Source organism: Meles meles, chromosome 21 (genome assembly GCF_922984935.1).
Source record: "Meles meles chromosome 21, mMelMel3.1 paternal haplotype, whole genome shotgun sequence".
NCBI lineage: Eukaryota > Metazoa > Chordata > Mammalia > Carnivora > Mustelidae > Meles > Meles meles.
This window is the reverse complement of record NC_060086.1, coordinates 27,731,676-27,753,827: the sequence shown is the minus strand read 5'-3', so window position 1 is coordinate 27,753,827 and position 22,152 is coordinate 27,731,676. Positions and strand designations below refer to the sequence as shown.

At 45.7% G+C, this 22,152-nt stretch overlaps 1 protein-coding gene across 1 annotated transcript; it reads right to left on the bottom strand.

Moving 5' to 3' along the window:
* Positions 1-1,885: 1,885 nt before the first annotated feature.
* CRYM (crystallin mu) lies at positions 1,886-20,968 on the bottom strand. Its single transcript, XM_045994205.1, has 8 exons — positions 20,731-20,968; positions 20,074-20,227; positions 16,839-16,901; positions 11,826-11,927; positions 9,341-9,524; positions 5,644-5,765; positions 4,655-4,739; positions 1,886-2,230 (listed from the first exon to the last, which is right to left on the bottom strand). Exons 1-8 carry the CDS (start codon positions 20,898-20,900, stop codon positions 2,166-2,168), a joined length of 945 nt encoding a protein of 314 aa, XP_045850161.1. The 5' UTR covers positions 20,901-20,968; the 3' UTR covers positions 1,886-2,165.
* Positions 20,969-22,152: the final 1,184 nt, after the last annotated feature.

The window sequence follows — 22,152 nt, the reverse complement described above, 5'->3', positions numbered from 1 at the left end:
ATATTTTTTATACATTTTGGATACTAACCCTTTATTATATATGTCATTTGCAAATAACTTCTCCCATTCAGTAAGTTGTCTTTTAGTTTTGTTGGTGGTTTCCTTTGCTGTGCAGAAGATTTTTATTTTTATGTGGTCCCAATAGTTTATTCTTGCTTTTGTTTCCCTTGCCTAGGAGACATATCTAGAAACAAGTTGCTATGGCCAATGTCAGAGAAATTACTGTAATTGAGGCAATTTTAATAATCCCATTACCATACACCCTTCTCTACACACCTTTTAGTGTTGTGACCATTAAGGTCCCCAGAAAGGCTTCACAGTCACTTGGGATGTGCAGAAGCAGATCAAATGGACATTTTATTGCTGTGCAAAGGCCCCCATTCAGACAGTCTGGCAACCATGATAAACTAGGGGTTAGGTCACCTAGAATAAGAAAAAAGGACCTATTAGGAAGGGTTTGGGTAGAAAAACAAAGCGAAAGAAAATGCTTTTGTTTGCTGCTGACTTATCTGATAACCAGCCTAGGAATGGGGGTGGATTTGGATGGGGTCTTTGGCAGGCCAAAGGTCACACAACTCTGCTAGTGATTCAGGGGAGCTAGGGAAAGCACACCTTAGTTTTCCTATCTGTAAGTTGGGAAGGTTGGACTAGATGATTCTTAATGACCCTCTCAACTGATACTTCGGTGGACATCTATAGATTTGCCTATCCAATACCCATTTCTCCCTCTTTTTGCTAAGAGACCACTTTCCTTCTATTAGTTCATGTGGTCAGGTGGGCTGAGTCTATTCTGGACTTCAAGGGGGAGCGTGTGACCCAGGCCTGGATAATAGGGACATCAGATTCCCCTGGATGATGTTTTTTTTTAAGATATTTATTTATTAATTTGACAGACAGAGATCACAAGTAGGCAGAGAGGCAGGCAGAGAGAGGAGGAAGCAGGCTCCCTGCCGAGCAGAGAGCCCAATGCGGGACTCGATCCCAGGCCCTGGGATCATGACCTGAGCCGAAAGCAGAGGCTTTAACCCACTGAGCCACCCAGGCGCCCCATCTCCTGGATGATATTTCTTTGGGATAGGCAAATGGCACTGGCCTGGGCCAGAGTGATCCATCTCATTTAGCTAAAATGTTGGGCACAGAAATGGGCACATGACCTACAGGGTCCCTTGAGTCTCAGTTCTGGGATAATCTCCATTTCTGCTAGGGTTGCTAAAGAGGATAGCCCGGGGGAAAACGTACTTAGTAATGGAACCAACACTGAAGAAAACAGAGCTGCGGGATGGGGAGAGCAAAACTGGGTCCTGTGGACACTTGGAGACCTGGATACAGCTGTAGCTTATGACCTGTTACATGCATTCTGCTTAAATACTAGAGCCAATACATTCCACTCCTCTTTCATTCATTCTGCCTAAGGTACTTTGCGTTGTGGTCGCTACCACTTGTGACCAAAGGAGTCTTGACCAATATAGAAGCTCCACTGTTTCTTGAGGTTTAAATTATAAAAAGCCAGAAATGAAAGTCTACATAATGTATGATTCCATTTATGTGAAATGTCCAGAGGAGGCAAGTCCATAAAGATAGAAAGTAGACCAGTGGTTGGCAGGGGCTGGGAAAAAGGGACAAAGGGGAGCGACTGCTATTGAGTACCAGGGTTCTTTTTGGGAGTGCTGAAATGTTCTGGAATTAGAGAGTCTTGATGGTTGCTCCCTGTAAACATGCTAAAAAGCACTGAATTGTGTACTTCACACTGGTACAAGAATTGTATGCTAATTTAAAAAATAGAAATAAATTTAATTATAGTCATTGAAACTCCCCCAGGGAGTGAATGGAAGCAGATGCTCCCCTCACTTTCTTTGCCATGAAACCCAGAAATGACCAAAGCAAGAACAGCAGAATTGGAAATGCTTTATTTCAAGGAATTACAAAATGCAGTGAAATATAGGGGAAAGGGAGTATTACTACCAACAGGTGTAACAGAAGAAATGGCCACCTAGTTTTGCTACACACACAAATGGGGATCTCGTTATTTAAGGTAAAGATATGATAAGCTCAAAACTATAGCTCACTAGGCATGGGGCTCCTTCATTTGATCTCGAAATCGCAAGACAGCTGGTAACAACATCCCTTGAGCCGCAGCTTCTACCTCAATGGAAAGTTCCTTTGTTTTATTTACCAGATGACCAGGAATCATACACTAGCTTGGCTGCAACCATGTCTTCCACCGCCATTCCTGGAACGGACAGAAATATTGTCAGAACAACTTTTCCTGGCACAGCCCAGGCCATGTGACTGGCAGTTTCCCAATACATTATCCGTGCTACTAATGCCCGTCGGGGGAAACATGGACTGATACCCAGAGGTGAGCTTAGGCTTGGGAGGTCTGTGAGGGGATGGGGGGTTGGGGGAGGGGGAGGGGGTCAGGGAAAAGATGCTAAGTGAGCAGTGTCCACTGAACACATTTTAAGGATCCTTCAAAGTTGAGTTCAGGGGCCAGAAAACTTTCTGTAAGGGTACAGATGGTACGTGTGGGCTTTGCAGGCCCTATGATGTCTTGGAATTAAGTCTGCCATTGTACTGCAGAAAGAGTCCTACAGGAGAGGTAAACAAATGAGCCTGGCCATGTTCCAGTAACATTCTCTTTATGGACACTGAAGTTTGAATTTCATATAATTTTCATCTGTCATAAAATAGTCTTCCTTTATTTATTTTTTTTCCCCAGTCATTTCATTAGAAACCCTTCCTAGTTTAAAGGCAGGATAAAAACAGGTGATGGGCTTGGTATGGCCCCCAGGCTATCGTTTGTGGACCCTTGGTCTAGTCCAATCCCTGCATCCTTCAGCAACCCCACTTGTCTTGCTATTTTGGATATGTAACTTCACCTCAAGTGGGTGTATGTTCTCAAAGGACAGGGGCTGATTTTTATTAATTTTCATAGCCACCCCTGCCCCCAGTACAGATTCTAATACATAACAGGTGTTTAATATGCACCTGCTAGATGAAAAGATGTGCCAATAAATCAATCCCCAAAGCAAGAAAACAAGCATTGCTCAAAAAGGGTAGAGCAGGGGCACCTGGGTGGCTCAGTGGGTTAAAGTCTCTGCCTTGGGCTCAGGTCATGATCCCAGGGTCCTGGGATCGAGCCCCGCATCGGGCTCTCTGCTCAGCAGGGAGCCTGCTTCCTCCTCTCTCTCTGCCTGCCTCTCTGCCTACTTGTGATCTGTCAAATAAATAAATAAAATCTTAAAAAAAAAAAGGGGTAGATAGAGCAGACTTCTGTAGTATTGTCTCTTGAAGGAGTTGCTGACTTCTGCTTTGAACTCTGGAACTTTCTTTCACAACTGGATCAGTCTAATGTCTTTGAACCAGGCACTAGGTAAGGTTTATACTGCCTTTGCCTATCTCTCTGTGCATGAAAAGCCGGCAAGGCATGGATGCTGACTGACTGGCATGAACGTTAGGTGGCCAGAGCACTCTTAATGTTCTGCCAAGCATTAAAGCTTTGGGTGCTTGATACTAGGAAATAGGGGAGATCTTGAGAGACGGCAGATGGCATCCCTGAGGGGCTCAGGGCAGCAACTACTTATCAACCAATTTGGGAGTCTTCCAGTATTTTCCGTGTATCAGCTAACTATCAGCTCTGTTACTATGTGTGTCCATTTCCTTAGCTCTGGTGGGGTGGAGTTGCTGCGCTGAGGGGCAGACCAGCCAACTGGGAGCCTGCCCTTGGTTGGGCTTCTGCCTGCACAACTCTGGTGGTAACAAGGCTCCCCATGGAAGCCCTTCTCCAGTCTGCAAGCAGGAAGGTAGGAGGGGAAGGGAAAAAAGGGGTCTCAGGTTATACTTCCAGTGTGAGTCTCTTCCGGTGGGTCTCCCTGCGATTTCTCTTAAGGTCCCTGTCTTGTAACAACTTTATCTCCCACCCCCACCTCTGATGGATACCTTCTTCTGACTTTCATCTATTTTATTATTATTTTTTTGGTTTTATTTAAATTTAAGGTAGTTAACACCCAGTGTATTATAAACTTCAGGAGTAGAGTTTAGTGATTCGTCAGTTGTGTATAACACCCTGTGTTCATTACCTCTCATGTCCTCCTTATGGCCCATCATACCTCTCATGGCCCATCACCCAGTTACCCCATCTCCCCATCCCCTGCCCCTCCAGCAACCCTCAGTTTGTTTCTTATGATTAAGAGTCTCATGGTTTGTCTCCCTCTCTGTTTTTAATTATTTATTTAATTAATTAATTAAATCTGTATTTAATTATTTGATTCTTCTGACTTTCATTTAGATCTAAGTCTAAATGATTTACTGCTGACACTTGCTGTGTGCAAATCGTTGTACATACCCATCACGGAATTCTCATAAACACTAGAGGTAACAAGCAGTGACGAAACCGTGGCTCAGACAGGTGAGGTGAGGTCCCTTGCCCAAGGACGCATGTCCAGGGAGTGGCAGAAAAGGGAAGCCAGCCCAGGACCACCCAGTTTCAGAGTTCACGGGCTTACCTGCTATTCTAAGACATGTAAATAATTGACCCAAGTGACGGATTTTATAACTCAGCTGTGGAGTCAGGTAACTCATTCCGCTTTCCACCAGTGCGCAAATCTGCCTTGTGCTCTGGTTGGATATATGCCCTGGGAGCTAGAGTCCTTACCCAAAGACTTGAACACCGTGGTCTTGTCACAGAGTGCTGGCTTCACTCCCTTCACCACTTCTCCCAGCTCAGCAAAGATCTCAGCCTAGGAAACAAACACACACTGACCTATAGGCCATGGAGCCAACGTCCATTCCAGCCACATTCTGAAGGAGGACAGGGAGGGCAGCCACCACTGGGTAAGGGAGAAACTTGACAAAAAGACCATATGTAAACTGTCTTTCCCCATTAAAAAAATAAGCATGTATCATAAATAAGGATATGTGTGCTTATTTTAAAAAATAATAAATATATATTTAATATTAAAAAATAAATATAAATGTATACATTTAAATAATATATTTAAATATTTAAATATATTAAAATAATAAATATATAAATATATACTTAATATATATGAATAACATTTCAATATATTTAAGTATATATTTTTAAATATATATATAAATATGCTATTTGCGTAGCATCTATCTTTGCGATGAATGTAGAGATTTAAGTTTGTGGCTGGGGGAATGTCTGGCCAAGACAGTGTGTCCGTGAGGAAATCAGCATGTTCTTATCTGAACACTCATTTCGGCAGCCCTCGTCTTACTCCTATGCTCTGTTTACAAAAGAATGAGGCCAGAAAGTGGCCAATCCCAGTCCTGTGTTGTTGGCCACACTGGGAAGGTTTCCGGGCACTTATCTCCCAATCTTACCGCCTTATAGGACAATTCAGTCTGACGTAAAAAAATCCGTCAAGCTGCTCTCTCCAGACAAAGGGGACAGGAAAACACATGTCAACACCATAATTGCCACATTACCCCAGAAGGGGATTAGAAAGGGTTGAGAGATGTTTTAGGAGCTGCCAATTCCCCCCCCTCCCCAACCCCCAAAAGAGGTGGGGGTGACTGAGGTTTGGAGCAGTCCAAATGGAAGGGGAGGTTAATGGCATCCCGGGATCCCTCTGAGGCCTGCCGGACAGCAGCCCCCCAGGAGGAGGGGCTCACCCCCGACAAGAGGACATCTCCGGACTCTTTCAGGGCAGCCTCATGGGAGTCCACGTAAAGCACAGCCTGTTTCATCAGCTCATCATCCAGCTCTCTCCAGTCTGGTCTGCTGGCTCCGATGGCTAAGAGATAGCAAAACAGACCGTGAGCCCATAAACAGTGGCAAAGAACACTACACGTGTCAAAGAACAGAAGAAGGGTGGGGGGAAAGGAGGTGACCCAGGACACATGGGAACATTCAGATTTGGGGTGCCGCCTTTCCCAATGCCAACCCCTCCCAATCAGCAAGAATGAACACTCATCAGTAAAAACGCCTGTCTTTTTTTTTTTTCTTTCTTTCTTTCATTTCATATTATGATCTTTCTTAAAAGATTTTGAAGCAACTTAGCATTCATTTATTGGTTGCCTCCTAGCCGTGGGATGTTTCACACATATTATTTATAGTCCTCACAAGTACGCTTCGTGTCTGATTCTCACTTAAAAGATGCACACACAGAAGTTCAAAGAAGTGAAGGTGCCTGCCATGGTTCTGTCTCTGATAAGTGCACCTAACGACTCAGAGGGAGCCGTGCATTCCACGCCTCTTCCGTTTATCCGGGGCAGCGACTTCTGGACAAAAACCCTGAAACAGAGACATCACCCGCCGCTTATTCACACCCCACGCTCCTCCGTCTTCTGCCGATCTGCTTCCTCCTGAATCATTCTCATTCCTCACCTCTAACCATCTCTCTCTTAACTATGACGAAAGAGCCCAGCACCAGGGTCACGGAGAAGCCCCGATAAAGAGGAAACTGGCTCCATCCTGACCCTGAGATTTCACGTCTTTTGCAGAGAGCCCAGGAGTTTAATGATGAATCCAAGGAATCATGCCTCCTGGCACATAAGACAATGCAGAGGCCACCACCAAATGCCCGCGGGGCTGGTCAGAGGGGCCACACTGGACATGGTGGGGACCTAAGTTCACAGAAGAAAGCCGGCCCGTGTAAAGAGGGCAAGCATCTTTCAGCTTAAGCTAATTGAGGCCATGTGAGAAAGCAGGGCTGCCATTAGTCTCCCCTTCCTCCTTTTTTCCCCTTTTTTCTTAAAAGAGAAGCAGGAAATCTATTTGCATGTGTTATTTCTTGATTTTTAGACCATGCTATGGTCCAAACAAAACACATCTGCTGGCTGGAACCAGCCCATGGCCAACTAGTCTTTGGAAACCACTACAAAGCCTCACGCCAACATATTATGTGTCTTCTCACACTGCGTCCAGTTTTCCCTACTGGCTCCCACTCCTGCTGTGGTCCCTCCCTCTAATTTTCAACGAGAGTGGTGTAAAAATGTCCTTGAAGGTCATTTGTGTGAGGAGTTCTACAGAACAAAAGCACGAACCAAATGAAGCTTGTAAATAAATCATAAGCCGGTGGGAAAAACCCTGGTTTCTCAAGCCATCCCTTCTCATGGCACTTGCGCCTACCCCCAACCCTCCCCTGCCCCAATTCTTCTGAGCAGGGCGAGTTCTCAAAGGGCTGTGTGAGGCCACTTGGGCAGATGGAGGTGGGCCAGGCAGCAAAGGGAGGGGCCTGACTTAGACTGGACCCTGGCCTTGCTTCAGTGAAGCTAGAATGGGTGAGGGTCAGACCCCGGCGCGGGGAGGGGGGCAGTGGTGTGGGGACAGGATGAGCGAAATGCAGACGAGGGTGGAATTGGGCTTATCTCTTAGCCAAGCTGCAAAATAAGTAAAATCTGTTGCTGGTGTTTCCCTGTCAACCGCACTAGTAACATACTCTTCTGAAGTATATCTGATGCCTCTGTAAACACACAAACCAATTTTGTCTTTAGGCTGGGGACGCAGAAGAGATGCCTTGACTCACAACTGAGGCAGCCCTTCCTGGAGATTCACAGCGTGAGAGAGATTCCCTGTTGCTGGCACTGAAAATGGGGCATCCACATTACAGGGAACGTGGGCGGCCTCTAGAAGCTGAGATTCGCCCCCAAGAAACCAGCACTCTTGTCCTACCTGAGCTTGGAACAGGGGTCTGGCCTCTAGATAAGACCGAAGCTTGGACAACACCTTGATTTCCCCCTTGCATGAGCAGAGGACCCAGCTGACCCCTGCCCAGCCTTCTGAAACCACAGAAACTGCAAGGTAATAAGTACATGCTGTTTTAGGCTGGGGGAAAAAAAATCAATTCCATCTTGCTGAAGATTCAGCTCTTGTCCATATCACCAAGAATGGGTTTCTCGTGATTTCCGATGACCTTCCAGAAAAGGGGCTACTGTCCATAAAGCCAGGATTCACCCATCTCTTGTCTACTTATTCCCTGAAGCCACATTCTAACACCAGTCCCACACGGTGTGAGACCTTCACTTCACTTTGGTCCATTCCTCAGACGTGCCACACTTCTGTCTACTCCACAGAAATTAATCTTTAGCTGGAACCATCTATTTGTTTCATCTGTTTGTTTCATCTGTTTGTTATCTATTCCCCCTCCCTAGAATGCAAGCGCCGGGAAGGGAGTGACCTTGAGTGTGGCTTATTCTGGCCTGCCCAGCATCTAGAACAGTGCCTGGCACACGGTAGGAACTCAACACACATTAGGGATAGAATGCGTAATCTTGGCTCCTGCCTGCTCGTCCACCAGTGCATATAGAAATCTCAGCTTCTGGGGTGTCTGGGTGGCTCAGTCTGCTAGGCGTGTGCCTTCGGCTCAGGTCATGATCTCAGGGTCCTGGGATCGAGCCCCGCATCAGGCTCTCTGCTCGGCAGGGAGCCTGCTTCCTTTCCTCTCTCTCTGCCTGCCTCTCTGTCTACTCGTGATCTCTCTCTGTCAAAATAAATAAATAAAATCTTAAAAAAAAAAAAAAAGAAATCTCAGCTTCTGAGTTCACACCATGTGCTTGTCTCTAAAACAGAAAACCAATTACATGTTTAAATCCCTAGTATTTGCCTCCCTATGCACAGACTCCCGTCTTCTTACTGCAAGATAATATAGAACGTAATTTAAGAGCTTGGGCTCTGAGGGTAGATCGCCCCAGTTCAAATCCCAGCTCCACAACTAAGAACCTCTGACTTGGGGCAAGTTATTTAATCTCTCCATGCCTTGGTTTACCCACCTATAAAGTGAGGGTCGTGATAATAACAGCTCCTACTTCAGAAGATTATTGCAAGGACTGAATGATAGAATACAAATAAAGAATTTAGAAAAGCACCTACAATAATAAGTGTCCAATGAGCCCAGTTCTTGCTAGGACCTCCAGAGCCATTTGAGAAACTTCAGAAGCCCCAGGAACTCTTATGTTTGGAGTCCCACCCATTCCAGCACACATGCTAGTGAGCAACCACAAGTCACAAGGAATGTCTTTTGTCTGTAGTAAAAGAAACTTTTTGGGGGCGGGCGGGGGTAATTCTAAGTATTGTTAAGAAAGAATGACTCTTGTGGCTTTTGTGATTTAAATTTCATTACATTCATGAACTTAGCGGTGCCTGACCACCTGCCATAATGTTACCTTTTATAGAACTTTAATTAAATTTGTTATAAGTTTCAGGCCTGTGACTTTTGTTTCGTATTTTTGAGTGAATATTGTTTTTCGGGGCTCACATGTTTCTGAAGACCTTAAAAGGCTTGGTCATTCTGAACGAGTAAGAGAGCTCTGCAAATGCAGGGACACTCTGGCCACCATCTACCCATGCTCACGGAGCCATTCTACTTACCATTGATGTGAGCCCCGGGCTTCACCCATTCACCAAACAAAATGGGCTCTGTTGCCATGGTGACTGTGATGATCACATCCGCTCCTGTCACAGCCTCCTGGACCGATGAACAGACCTCGACCTCTCCTTGAACCGTGTCTGCAAACTTCTCTGCATTTTCTTTGGTGCGGTTCCATATCCTCACCTTCGTTGGGGGGTAACAAGAGGGACACCGGTGTCATGATTGTTTGGCTGTTTAAGTTTCATCCAGCCCAGGAGTACCAAGGGAAAGATGAGCCTCTCTAGGGTAAGGGCTTTGGTTATTTAAATCATCTCCTATGGAGAAAGAACATTTGATCAAGGGCACAGCATTGATTGCAGCAGACACCTGACCAAATATTTGAAAATGACCTTTCTCTACTCCTTTCTTCTTGCAAGAAGCAGGGACAGTCTTTCAATTCTAGCCAGGGATACCCAGCCTCTGTAGCTTAATAGCTAATACATAACCTAATAATTAGCGGAGCAAATTCTGGAGCTAGGAAGGCTTGGAATCAATCCTCACTCTGTCCCATACTGCTCACTCCTGAAATGACTCAACCTCATGCAGCCTAAGTTTTCAGGTCTACAAAACGCACATGATAACTGGGCATGGTCAGCATCCAATTCCCACCTTGTGTTTGAGACTGTAAAGGAGTCAGAGCAGATGTGGGCTTCTAGGACAGCACCGTGTGTGGAATAACTTGATCTCTGAAGGGAATGTAGGGGGGTTGAAAACAAGAAGGGTTTGAGCAGTGAGGAGTGCAGGGGATGAAAATGTCAGGAGTAGTGGCTAGTTACAGTCCTGGCAGATGCTGGTAGGAGCTGGGTCATTCGCCTCACCAGGTGGTGGGGACTTGCCGGCTTGTTTAGCGGACTTCCAAGCGAGGAGTGGGGGTTGTCAACCCTCAACAGAAAACAAGGCCTAAAGAATTCCCCACCCCAGAAAAAAAAAAAAAAAAAGAATCCCCCATAAGGAAAGGCAAGAAATACAGAAGTAAATGTTATGCCTAAGTTCATCAACCAAGGTAAAAAAGAATACAGTATACCCTATCAAAGAAGAATGGTTACCCATAGCATACCTTGTGATAAAAAATGATGCAATGCAATTGGATATAAAAAATGGGTAACCTACAAAGTGATGATGTTAGCACATTTCATGAAAAGACAGGATTTACAACTGGGTATATCTAACGTGATGGACGCTACTTTATGAAAAATAAAGAGAGGATTTGAAAGTGGTAACTGCTTATCTTTGAAAACAAATAAAAGGCATTTTTCTTTGTTCTTCCTTACAGTCGATATTTGCCAAAGCAGGGGTATTATTTTTATCATTAAAAAGTCATATTTTGGGGCATCTGGGTGGCTCAGTGGGTTAAAGCCTCTGCCTTCGGCTCAAGTCATGATTTCAGGTCCTGGGATCGAGCCCCGCATCGGGCTCTCTGCTCAGCAGGGAGCCTGCTTCCACCTCTCTCTGCCTGCCTCTCTGCCTACTTGTGATCTCTCTCTGTCAAATAAATAAATAAAATCTTAAAAAAAAAGTCATATTTTAAGAAATGCCTGGGTGGCTCAATCCATTGAGTGGCCGACTCTTGATTTCAGCTCAGGTCATGATCTCAGGGTTGTGGGATCAAGCCCTGCCTAGGGAATCCTTGCTCAGTGGGGAGTCTGCTTGCTTGATTCGCTCTCTCCCTTTGTCCCTCCCTCTCCCATGTTTTTTCTCTCTCTCTCTATCAAATGAGTAGATAAGTCATTTTTTAAAATGTCGTATTGGGGCACCTGGGTGGCTCAATCTGTTAAGCATCTGCCTTTGGCTCAGGTCCTGATTCCAGGATTCTGGGATGGAGTCCTGCTTGGGGAGTCCTTGCTCAGTGGAGTGTCTGCTTCTCCCTCTTCATCTGCCCCTCCTCCTATCTGTGCTCACTCGCTTTCTCAAATAAATAAAATCTTAAGAAATAAAAAAAATTTTTAAATGCCATATTTTAAATCTGCCCTACCCCTCTCACACATGTGCAAAAAATAAAAGCATAAAATGTTCCCATAAGAAGTGGGAGGCATGACTGGGACAAAGGCAGACCAGCACTGGGACTATGGAGGCAGGGTGCTGTGGTCTCTTGCCCTCCAGGCCTCGTTCCCAGTTTGTGTGTCCATACCCATGAATACCTAAAAACTCCCAGAGTCTCCTTAGAGAAGCACAGAGAGGGACAGAAAGGAAAACTGAATGTATACAATGGATATAACACAATCTTTTAACCAGGTGGGCTTGCTGCGTCCTCTGGCATATCCTAGGAATGGGAAACTGGAGACAGGTGATTCAGGTCTCTTTGCCTCCAACGGGACTTCTGGGCAAGTCATTAAAAGAAATCAGACGCTTGACCTACTCCAGAATAGCCCAGGTCGCAGTGAAGGAGTAGAGAGAAAGGCCCCAACTGCTCCCTCCCCTCTTCTCCCTCAAGCTTCCTGGACTTACCTCCTTAAAGGAGAACTGCTCTGTGAAGACCTCGTAGTGGCTGTAGGCCTGGACTCCAGCCCCAAGGATGCACAGCACTTCACTGCTTGGTGGTTTCAAAAACTATGGGAGAGAAACAAAGTGAAGGTCAAGGGAGAAACAGCAGCCAGAGGAAGAACAGATACAGTTTGAACATCAGGTGCCTTCTGCCCTATCATCTTCCCCCTCACTAGCTCTTGGGCAATGAAGGAGATGGCATTTTGTGTGTCAGTTTCCCCTCTGTGGAGTGTGGAGAGGAGGAAGGAGCCTTCACTGAGCACCCAGTATACACCAATGCTTTATCCTCCTGACCTCATTTAGTCCAGCCAAGGACCCCATGAGCTAGGCACTCCTACTTTTATCTTCCTCTTCCAGATAAAGAAATCGGGGTGTGGAGAGGTTAAGGAACTTGCTCAGAGTCCTACAACTATGAAATGGCACCCTGAGGCTCCAAAACCACATCTTTGATTCTCCAAAACCCACATTTGTTCTCCTGGGCTGCCCTGTCTTGGGGACATGGGAAGCCACGCCCACTTCTCAGAGCCCCGAGTTACTTCGAAGAGCTACCTAGAATCCACGACTCAGCCTCCAGGTAGAGCCAGCCCTGTGGCACATGCTCTGGATGTATGTGTGTCCGTGTTTGGGAGGGGGTTTAGGATACCTCCCACCAAGTGTCACCTCTGCAGTGAAGTCATTCTGACCTCCCTGGGAGAAGTTACCACTTCACAATGCTTATTTGTTTACAGAGTCATTTTCTTGTCCTGGTCCGTGAGCCCATGAGGACAGAAACGGTCTTACGTGCACAGATTTAGCACATACCTACAACTATGCATAAGAAATCAAGTGAGGTTTGGGGCGCCTGGGTGGCTCAGTGGGTTAAGCCGCTGCCTTCCGCTCAGGTCATGATCTCAGGGTCCTGGGATCGAGTCCCGCATCGGGCTCTCTGCTCAGCAGCGAGCCTGCTTCCCTCTCTCTCTCTCTCTGCCTGCCTCTCTGTCTACTTGTGATCTCTCTCTGTCAAATAAATAAATAAATAAAATTAAAAAAAAAAAAGAAATCAAGTGAGGTTGTTAAACCTCAGCACTACTGACATTTAGGCTGGACAATTCCCCGCTGGCTGGGGTGGGGGGCTGGGTTGTCCCATGCTTTACAGGTTGTTCAGCAGCTTCCCTGACTATGCATTAGATGCAGTATCCCCTACCTCCCTTAGTTGTGACAACCAAAAATGTCTCCCACCCCTCAATGTCCTTGGGGCCAGAGGCAAAATCATTTTGTGTTGAGAACTACTGGCATAGAGGATATCACTTGCTCCTCAAACCATCCATATTAAGCAAGACCCTCTTTCGCCGTTTCTCCATCTCATGTAGTAAAATTTTAGTTCCTTGGGCCTGCTCTTTCTTACAACGTTAATTATAGCATTTCTGGAATGTAATCTTAAAAGCGAAAGGCTCTTGAATTATTAATTACTAGCAAAACGGAGTCTCAGAAATACGAGCAGATGTTCATCTCTCCTATATCTGCAGAAGGGGAGATACCATTTTGTGCCACAAAATAGCGTTCAAAGTATCTGATTTGAAATGTTTTTAGAATTACAATATCCACAGAACCCCTCAATCTTATGCTCTTATGCAACGAGGAGAATTAGCTGATTTTTCCTTAACTAAATCAATCATTTTTTCTGTTCTCAGTTAATATGAATCTATTCTAAGAAGTATGCGTGGGTTTCAGAAATTGTTGTAGTGTCCTGTAAAAAAAAAAACTTCTGAAACTAAATCTTTAATTCTGATTGTTGTCTTGATAATTTGTTGCCTTGGTAATAATGTTACAATTGACATCCCTTTCCCTAAATAGTATAACTTTTGTAAGATTTATTTAAAAAAAAAAAGAAGAGAACTAGTGGCACTTCATTCTTTTACCATAGCATGCAGATTAATAAAAAACACATATATGAATCTGGTAGGTTTCTTATGGTAGAGTTTGAAAGTGTGTGTTTCATCGGCATCTGCTAATGAATAGTATTGTGTCCGTCTAGCCTTGCCATCTCTCCAGCCCCGACCTAAGACAGGCTCCCCTGCACTTCCTTTCCTTCAGCCATACCAGCTTCTTTGCAGACTTCCAAGCACATGTGCTTGCATCAACCACAGGGCCTTTGCACAGATTTTCCTCTTCATGGAATACTTTTCTTTCTGTCCCTTAGGAGTAATTCCTACTGAACTTCAAATTTCTGTTCAGATATCCTTTATACAGGAAAAGCCTTCCCAAATTTGACAGACCCTCTGTTATACCCTCTCACAGCATTTCTTCTCTTGCATTCAATGTATTTGTCAGGGTTGTGATTTTACATTTGTTGGTATGATCTTTGGGTTAATATCTGTTTCCCCAAATGGACTCTGTGTTCCATGATGGCAGGTACTGTTTAGCTCACCATTCTATGCTCTATGCTGAGCACTGGGCCTGGACCCTGGTGGGTACTCAAATATTTGTTGAATAGATGCATGCCAGGGATAAACCCTGATATATACTGTCATTTTGAGAAAGCATGTCAGAGTACTCAACTCAGGTTACATGCAACCCACATGCAAAGAATTTACAGTGACTGTCAGGTCCGAAAACTTCCCATACATCTCATCCTCCTCCCGAAAGCCCTAAATGAAAGAGAAGTAGAAAAGAAAACATTCTCTGTTCCAGGGCAAAAAGTATAATAGACCCTTTGTTCCTTATTGAAATAACCCATCTGTACCCCTGGGCATAAAGCTGTGACATTTCAGCCTAAGTTCTGAGCATCAACTCGATGATTCTCAACTCTTGTGGGAGTGCAGATTTTTATCAGTGCAAAAAAGCACAGCGTAACTGGATGCTGCAAGAGTCTGGTTTCCACAGGGCGCCTGGGTGGCTCAGTTGGTTAAGCATCTGCCTCCGGTTCAGGTTATGATCCTGGAGTCCTGGGATTGAGCCCCATGCTGGGCTCCCTGTTCAGTAGGGAGCCTGCTTCCCCCATTGCTCCTTACCTCGTTCATGCTCTCTCTCTCTCAATTATATAAAAAAACTTACAAAAAAAGAAAAAAAGTCTGGTTTCCAAAGCTGGTTGATCATCAGAATTAACCTGAGACTATTGAAAAAAATAACTATTTTCTTGGGCCCCACTCTTAGTGATTTCAGATCTGTGGTTTGGGGAATCTGATTTTTTTTTTTTTTAAGATTTTATTTATTTATTTGACACAGAGAGGTCACAAGTAGGCAGAGAGGCAGGCGGGGGTGGGGGTTGGGGGGGATAAGCAGACTCCCTGCTGAGCAGAGAGCCCGATGCGGGGCTCGATCCCAGGACCCTGAGATCACGACCTGAGCGAAAGGCAGAGGCTTAGCCCACTACGCCACCCAGGCTCCCGGGGATCTGAATTTTTAAAAATATTCCCCAGGTGATGCTGCTGCATAGTTTGGGATGAAAACCGCAGACCTGGGCCAAGAAGACAAGGTGGCCTCAGAAGACCCCGCAGCTACGCGGCATCAGGAAGCCCTAGCCTCCATCTCCTCCCACATCAAATGAGGCCAATAATATCTTCTCCGCTTTCCTCACAGAAACCCAAAGATATGTCAAGACAGTGGGTTGGAAATTATTTTGACAAGACCTTCACACACAAATGTAAGGCAGTATTGTACCAGTGAACACACATGTGTTCCTCAAGGAGTCCCTTGATCATTTCGGTCTGAGTTGGGTCTGGAGATAATTCAAAAAACCAGTTCATCCAAGCTGTGTCCTGTAGCCTGCCCCCTTCCTCCACGGTTACCAGATTAATCCTCACATTCTTCCCTCCCCATCCTGCGTTGAAAAAATCTTAACCATCTCACGATCTGAACACCTGGTGTCTGCTGCTCCCCACATCCCACACTTCCTTTATGCTCAGGCGTCACAAACTAGCGTCAGCAGACCTTGTATTTCTCCATTTCATGTGAAGACACCCGGTTTTCCAAGGCTCCTCTTCTTAACCCTAACCTAACCTCTAAAAATACTGTTTTTCTTGTAGGATGATCTGACACTGCTTGGGAACATCATTGCTTTCCCTTCTGCCTGGAGAGTGTCCCCCTCCCCTCTTCACTCACTTGCTACCTTCAGTCTCTACTCAAATGTCACCTTCTGGGGGAGGGGGGTGAGGTCCTCCCTGGATAATTTGGGAAGTCACCACTCCCAATTGAGAATATTCTCAATTCTGCTTTATTTTGTCCAGCACACTGTTTTCTGCTGGAAGTAGGTTTTTTTTTTTTTAAAGCAATTCCTAGTATATTATATTATACTATATATATAATATAGTATAGTATATAATATAGTATATTATTAAACTCAAAAGGGATTTGTTGTTCGCTAATTATTTTCTTGGCAAATCGAACTTTTCACCTTGTTTATTGTCTAACCAACTGTGTCTCTTCTGCACATTGCCATATCCCTGATGTTTAGAACAGTGCCCGAGACATGGTAGGATCTCCGACAGTACTAGCTAAATGAATACATGAGTCTGCTCAGATCTCTCCAGCTCCCCTCGGCTTCGTGGCTTTGGCCTGTGGGGCAACCACACTGATTCACCAGGAGCAGTGTGGGATGGGGGCCACAAAGCAGTCTTGGGAGCCATAAAAGTCAAATATTAAATTCTTGCTCTGCCACTTAGTAGCTGTGCAATCTTGGGCAACTCACCTAACCTCTCTGAACCACATTCACTAAACCTGGCAAATGAAGATAATCATATCGACTTTGCAAGGTTGATGTGAAGATTGGGAATAATGTATGTAGAGTGCCTAGAATCCAGCAGTGCTCATTAAATGGTAGCTAATAATTTTGTGAATCACTGTGTGCACCTGATGTCCCATACTTGGCATTTGGAGTTCCAGCTATGTCCAGAGGAAAACCAAAATAAGTCCCTCACATCTCCCTTAGGCTTTCAAGCTGGAGACACCCAATCTGACTCTCCAGCAAACCTTAACAGTACAGTCTGGCACTAGTCTTACCTTGGTGGCAATGGCAGAAACTGCAGCTGTTCTCTTTGCAGTTATGATGTTTCCATCCATGACCTTGGAGGAAAGGAGAGACAGTGAGCCAGGGGCACTCCTCACCAGAACTTAAAGCAGAGAGAAGCAGCTCAAAATGAGCAGCCCTAGGAAGCATCATACTATCCTACAGAGAAGCACAGGCTTGCTATCAGATCTGGATCAAATTCTTCCACTTAATGAGAAATGCAACTTTGAAGAAATATCTTACTCGCTAAGGACTGTTTTCCTCACCTGCAAAAACAAAGAAATAATGCCAACCATTCAGAGGATTTTTATGAGGCTTAAAAGCAGTCGCAGAAATGTGAGCATCTCATACATGATGAGCCTTCAAGAATTGCCCATTTTCTTTTCTTGCCCTGGGTTTCTCAAAGCATCAAGTGAAGAAGGAATTTGAGGAATTAGAGTAAGTCACCTGACCTCTGTTCAAGGGCCATGAAATTCTGTCTCAGGGACTCTCCACTCCTGCCACACATGTGGGGAGCTTTGTGAAGTTACAGAGGCCCAGACACATTAACTACTCTGTATCTCTAAGGGAGGGACACAGACTTTCTTGTTTTCAAAAGCTCCCCAGGTGATTCTGAATAATCACCATCCTTGCACTATCCTCCTGTTTTTAAGTTAGCCATCTTGGTTGAAATTTACCAGGTAGTACCAGTGTTCTCGTATTTACAGACAAGGAAGTGAACCACTTACTACTGAGCAGATTCAGGAAGGATCTAAGGTTTTGTCATTTCATTAAAAGCCTGAGGTGGTTCCACTTTGCTAGGGAACCACCACTGGCAGGTAGTATGAATGTCATCTCCTTTGAATGAGTGTAGGTTGGGAAGAGCTAGTCTTTCCAGAGGAGTAATGTACAGCCAGGTTCCTGTACTCAGGGAGCCTGAAATTCAGGGGAGGAGGATTTAAGATCCAGAGGAGGTTTGGGCGGAATAAAGGAGATTGTTCCTGCTAACAACTCAACTGCCTGGTCTCAGAGCCAGCTTGCAGGGTAGAGGGCACAGAGCACATGAGTACAGAGTACAAGTCCCATCATCATACAGGTCTAGCAACGATTCCCTGGGCCTTTCACAAACCAGCTGTGTGACCTCAAGCACAGTGGCTCAACTACTTTGAGCCTCAGGGACTCCAACAGAAATTGTGGTGGGGGGCGGGGGATGTAAATTAAAAACTCCCGGGCCTGGGAATGCAAGCTGATGCAACCACTCTGGAAAATAGCATGGAGGTTCCTCAAAATGTTGAATATAGAACTACCCTATGACCCAGCAATTGCACTACTGGGTATTTACCCCAAAGATACGAACGTAGTGATCCGAAGGGGCACGTGCTCCCGAATGTTTATAGCAGCAATGTCTACAATAGCCAAACTATGGAAAGAAACTAGATGTCCATCAACAGATGAATGGATAAAGAAGATGTGGTATATATACACAATGGAATACTATGCAGCCATCAAAAGAAATGAAATCTTGCCATTTGCGACAACGTGGATGGAACTAGAGGGTATCGTGCTTAGTGAAATAAGTCAATAGGAGAAAGACAACTATCATATGATCTCCCTGATATGAGGATGTGGAGATGCAATATGGGGGTTAGGCGGATAGGAGAAGAATAAATGAAACAAGATGGGATTGGGAGTGAGACAAACTATAAGAGACTCTTAATCTCACAAAACAAACTGGGGGTTGCTGGGGAGAGGTGGGGTTGGGGGAGGGGGCGGGGGGTGATGGACATTGGGGAGGGTATGTGCTATGGTGAGTGCTGTGAAGTGTGTAAACCTGGCGATTCACAGACCTGTACCCCTGGGGATAAAAATACATTATATGTTTATAGAAAAAATAAGAAATAAAAAAAAATTACTAAGATGGTAAAAACAAAACAAAACAAAACTCCCGGGCCTCCTGGGTGGCTCAGATGGCTAAGCGTCTGCCTTTGGCTCAGGTCATGATCTCAGGGTCCTGTAATCGAGCCCTGCATTGAGCTCTCTGCTCAGCAGGAAGCCTGCTTCCCCCTCTGTCAGCCTGCCTCTGCCTACTTGTGATTTCTCTCTGTCAAATAAATAAATAGAATCTTTCAAAAAAAAAAAAAAAACTCCACATATTAAGTCACTGGGAGAAGGCATCTTGTGACAGCGCTCCATTTAATAAGGAATATATCATTAACAGGTACCTGGGTGGCTCAGTGGGTTAAGCCTCTGCCTTCGGCTCAGGTCATGGTGTCAGGGTCCTGGGATCGAACCCTGCATTGGGCTCTCTGCTCAGCAGGGAGCCTGCTTCCCCCTCTCTCTCTGCCTGCCTCTCTGCCTACTTGTGATCTGTCTCTCAGCCAAATAAATAAATAAAATCTTTATTTTATTTTTATTTATTTATTTATTATTTTTATTTATTTTTAATAAAACCCCCTCCCATTGAGGAATATTGTCATAACTGAGATCAATTTCTCTTCCTTAGCACATGGTTAAGCTCTCAGTAAATGGCAGTTAGAAAGGCAGGAGACACAGTCTCCAGAGGATATGGACCATGGACTTACACTGAATAGGTCTGAAGTATAGTTATGTAAACCTGGGTAAGATGGGCATCGTTGCTCTATGACTCAGTTTCCTCATCTGTAAAATGGGGGCAAATACTACTACTTACCTCAGAGTGGTTCTAAGTATTGAGGGAATTAATACAGGTAAAGCGTTCAAAACCATGCCTAGCCAATACAAAGTGCTCAGTAAAAGGCCTACTGCTCTATTTTGATGCTGTCATGAAATGTTAAAACAGGCTACTGTGTATCTCTCAGGAAAGACTCCCCAGGATTTAGGACACTGGTTTTCTTCCACATTACAGAGGTTCACTAAATAAATGTTTCCTTGGCTACTCAGTACGATCAAACTGTATATTGGAGTAACTTGTATAGGACAAGAGCTTCTACAGGAATGAGGAGATTGTTACTTCCACACTGTCTGTCACGCACTTGAAGCAACAGTGGGCTCTGGTGCTGGGCTATATGCACCTTCAGGCAGGCCTAGAAACAGACACACGGTCACAGGTAATCTTCACCGTGGCTAGTATCCAGAGACATCATCATCGCTCAGACAGGGGCATGTGTGGTCACGATCAAAACTCCCCACAGCTCACTCAGAGAACTAATTTCGGAGGCTAGCACTGGGCCCAGGCGCCCTACCTCACCCCAGGGCAGGGAGTTTGCTCACCGCCAGAAGGGAGCCATTGCTGGGCTCAAAGAGCAGCACCGTGGCCTGGTGGGAGGGGACCGTGGAGGAGGTGCTGTGGCCCTCGTAGAAGGTGACCAGCTTGGTGGTCAGGGCATCCTCTGCAGCACTGTAGGCGGGCATGACCCCCAGGAAACTACAAAGAGAGAGGGAGTGAGTAGCTTCAATCCCTTTTTACCAAGACTGGGGTGTCCTATCAAGTCCCCATATACCTTCCTTTGTCATTCCTCAGTCACTGCCCTACTGTCCTCCGTTGCCCCCATTCCTCTGTCCTGCCTTTAGGCAGTACACAGAGTACATTCAACAGTACAGAGCCATCTGGATGAGAAAAACCATTCCAGTTCCGCCACTAACTACCTATGTCACCTTGGGTAAGTCACGTCACCTCTCTGAGTCTCAATTGTCCCCATCAGTAAAATATTATCAGTACCTACCTATATGGATAATGTGTTGAAATTAACAAGATAAATCCCTGTAAAGCGACCACTTGACCGGTGGCTAGCGCCAATATTGGGTGGCAGCTGTTACCAGCAATGATTAGGCAAGCCCTCTCTTTCTTTCTCCCGCTGCTCCCTTAGCATGCCTCCCGTTCCACCTTTCCAGTTTCTCCAGCCCCTAGGCCCCGCCTTCCTCACTCACCCCCTGTGCTTGGCCACCGGCACCACGGTGCGCACCGGCTGCATAACTCCTCCGTCGGGGCCGCTGGAGAAGTTGGCCAGAGCCGCCTCCAGCGGCGGGATGAGGAGGCTGGAGCTGCGGAGGTGCTTTTGCACCTCGTCTGCGCTCAAGAACGCTGGTGCCCGGCTCATCTTGCCACCGACCTCCTAATTTCAGCTAGGGCAAAGCGCTCGGTGCTCCCAGGGGCTGCGCCCTATATGAGCGCACCGCGCGGTGGTGCCGCCTACTGGTCACCGCCCAGCTTCAGGGGCGGAGCAATGCTGGTCTCCGCCCACGTCCCCCCGGCCCCCCCCAACCCGCGCCGGCCTCGGTTGGTTGAGCTGGGTCCCCTCCAGCTACGGATTCCCCAGGATCGCAGTTCAGGCGGTGGGTTGGTAGTTAGTATTCTTGGGTCCGCTTTCACAATTCCTGTGATTAGCTGTAGTCACGTTACTTGCAAAGGGCTTAGGCACCCCCCCCCCCACCCCTCCACCTCCACCCCCACCAGTCGTCCCCTCCGGGAAAGAGGAGGCAGGGGAGATGGAGGGCAAAAGGTGGTGAGGCTCTCTTTTTCTTAAATTATTATCTGCTGCTAGGAGATCTTAGATCAAAGGAGATGGTTATTTAAAAAAAAATCATTTCTTTTCAGTTTTTAGCTTGCTGTGTATTTGAGGCTCTGAGAGGTGAAGGGCTTTGTCCAAGGTCACCCAAGATATCAGTAGGGATTAGATCAGTTGGGATCTGTCAGTCTCCAGAACTCTACTCCTAACGGTTAAGCTACACTGGCAGAAGGAGAGAAAGGGGGCACTTCAGGCTAGGGGAAGCCCATGGGTGGAAGGAATATTGTCTAGTCTTTGGAAACAGTGTCTTGCCAGACAGAACTGGGTTGGAACAGGGTGTGTGTATTGGGGTGGGAGCTGATGTCTGGGGAGCACCAGAAGATGAAACTAGGAAAGCTTCTTGTAATCAGGAGGCTAAGAAGTGTGATTCTTTGAAAAGAGATAACACACTCCCAAAAGCCGACAGTTTAAAAAGATGATTCTTGCACCAATGTGTGGGATGAGGTAGAGGACCAAAAGTGTATTCTGGGAGACAGATCGGGAGGTTGGAGTGCTTGTGTTGTCACTCCTCTACTATTTGGGTTGGGAGCTGTGTAGGGCATTTTTCAGGAAATGGTCACATTGCAATAAAAGACAGTGTGTGGGGGAAGTCTCAAAATATTTACCAAAGAAATAAATTGTATATCATATACTTAGCACAGGTCTTGGCACAATAAATTATATGTCATATACTTAGCACAGGTCTTGGAATTACAGAAACGTTTATGGCCATTACTTGTGCTGTTATTATGTCATATTCATTGGGTTTAAAAAATATAGAAGCATAGCGGTGCCTGGGTGGCTC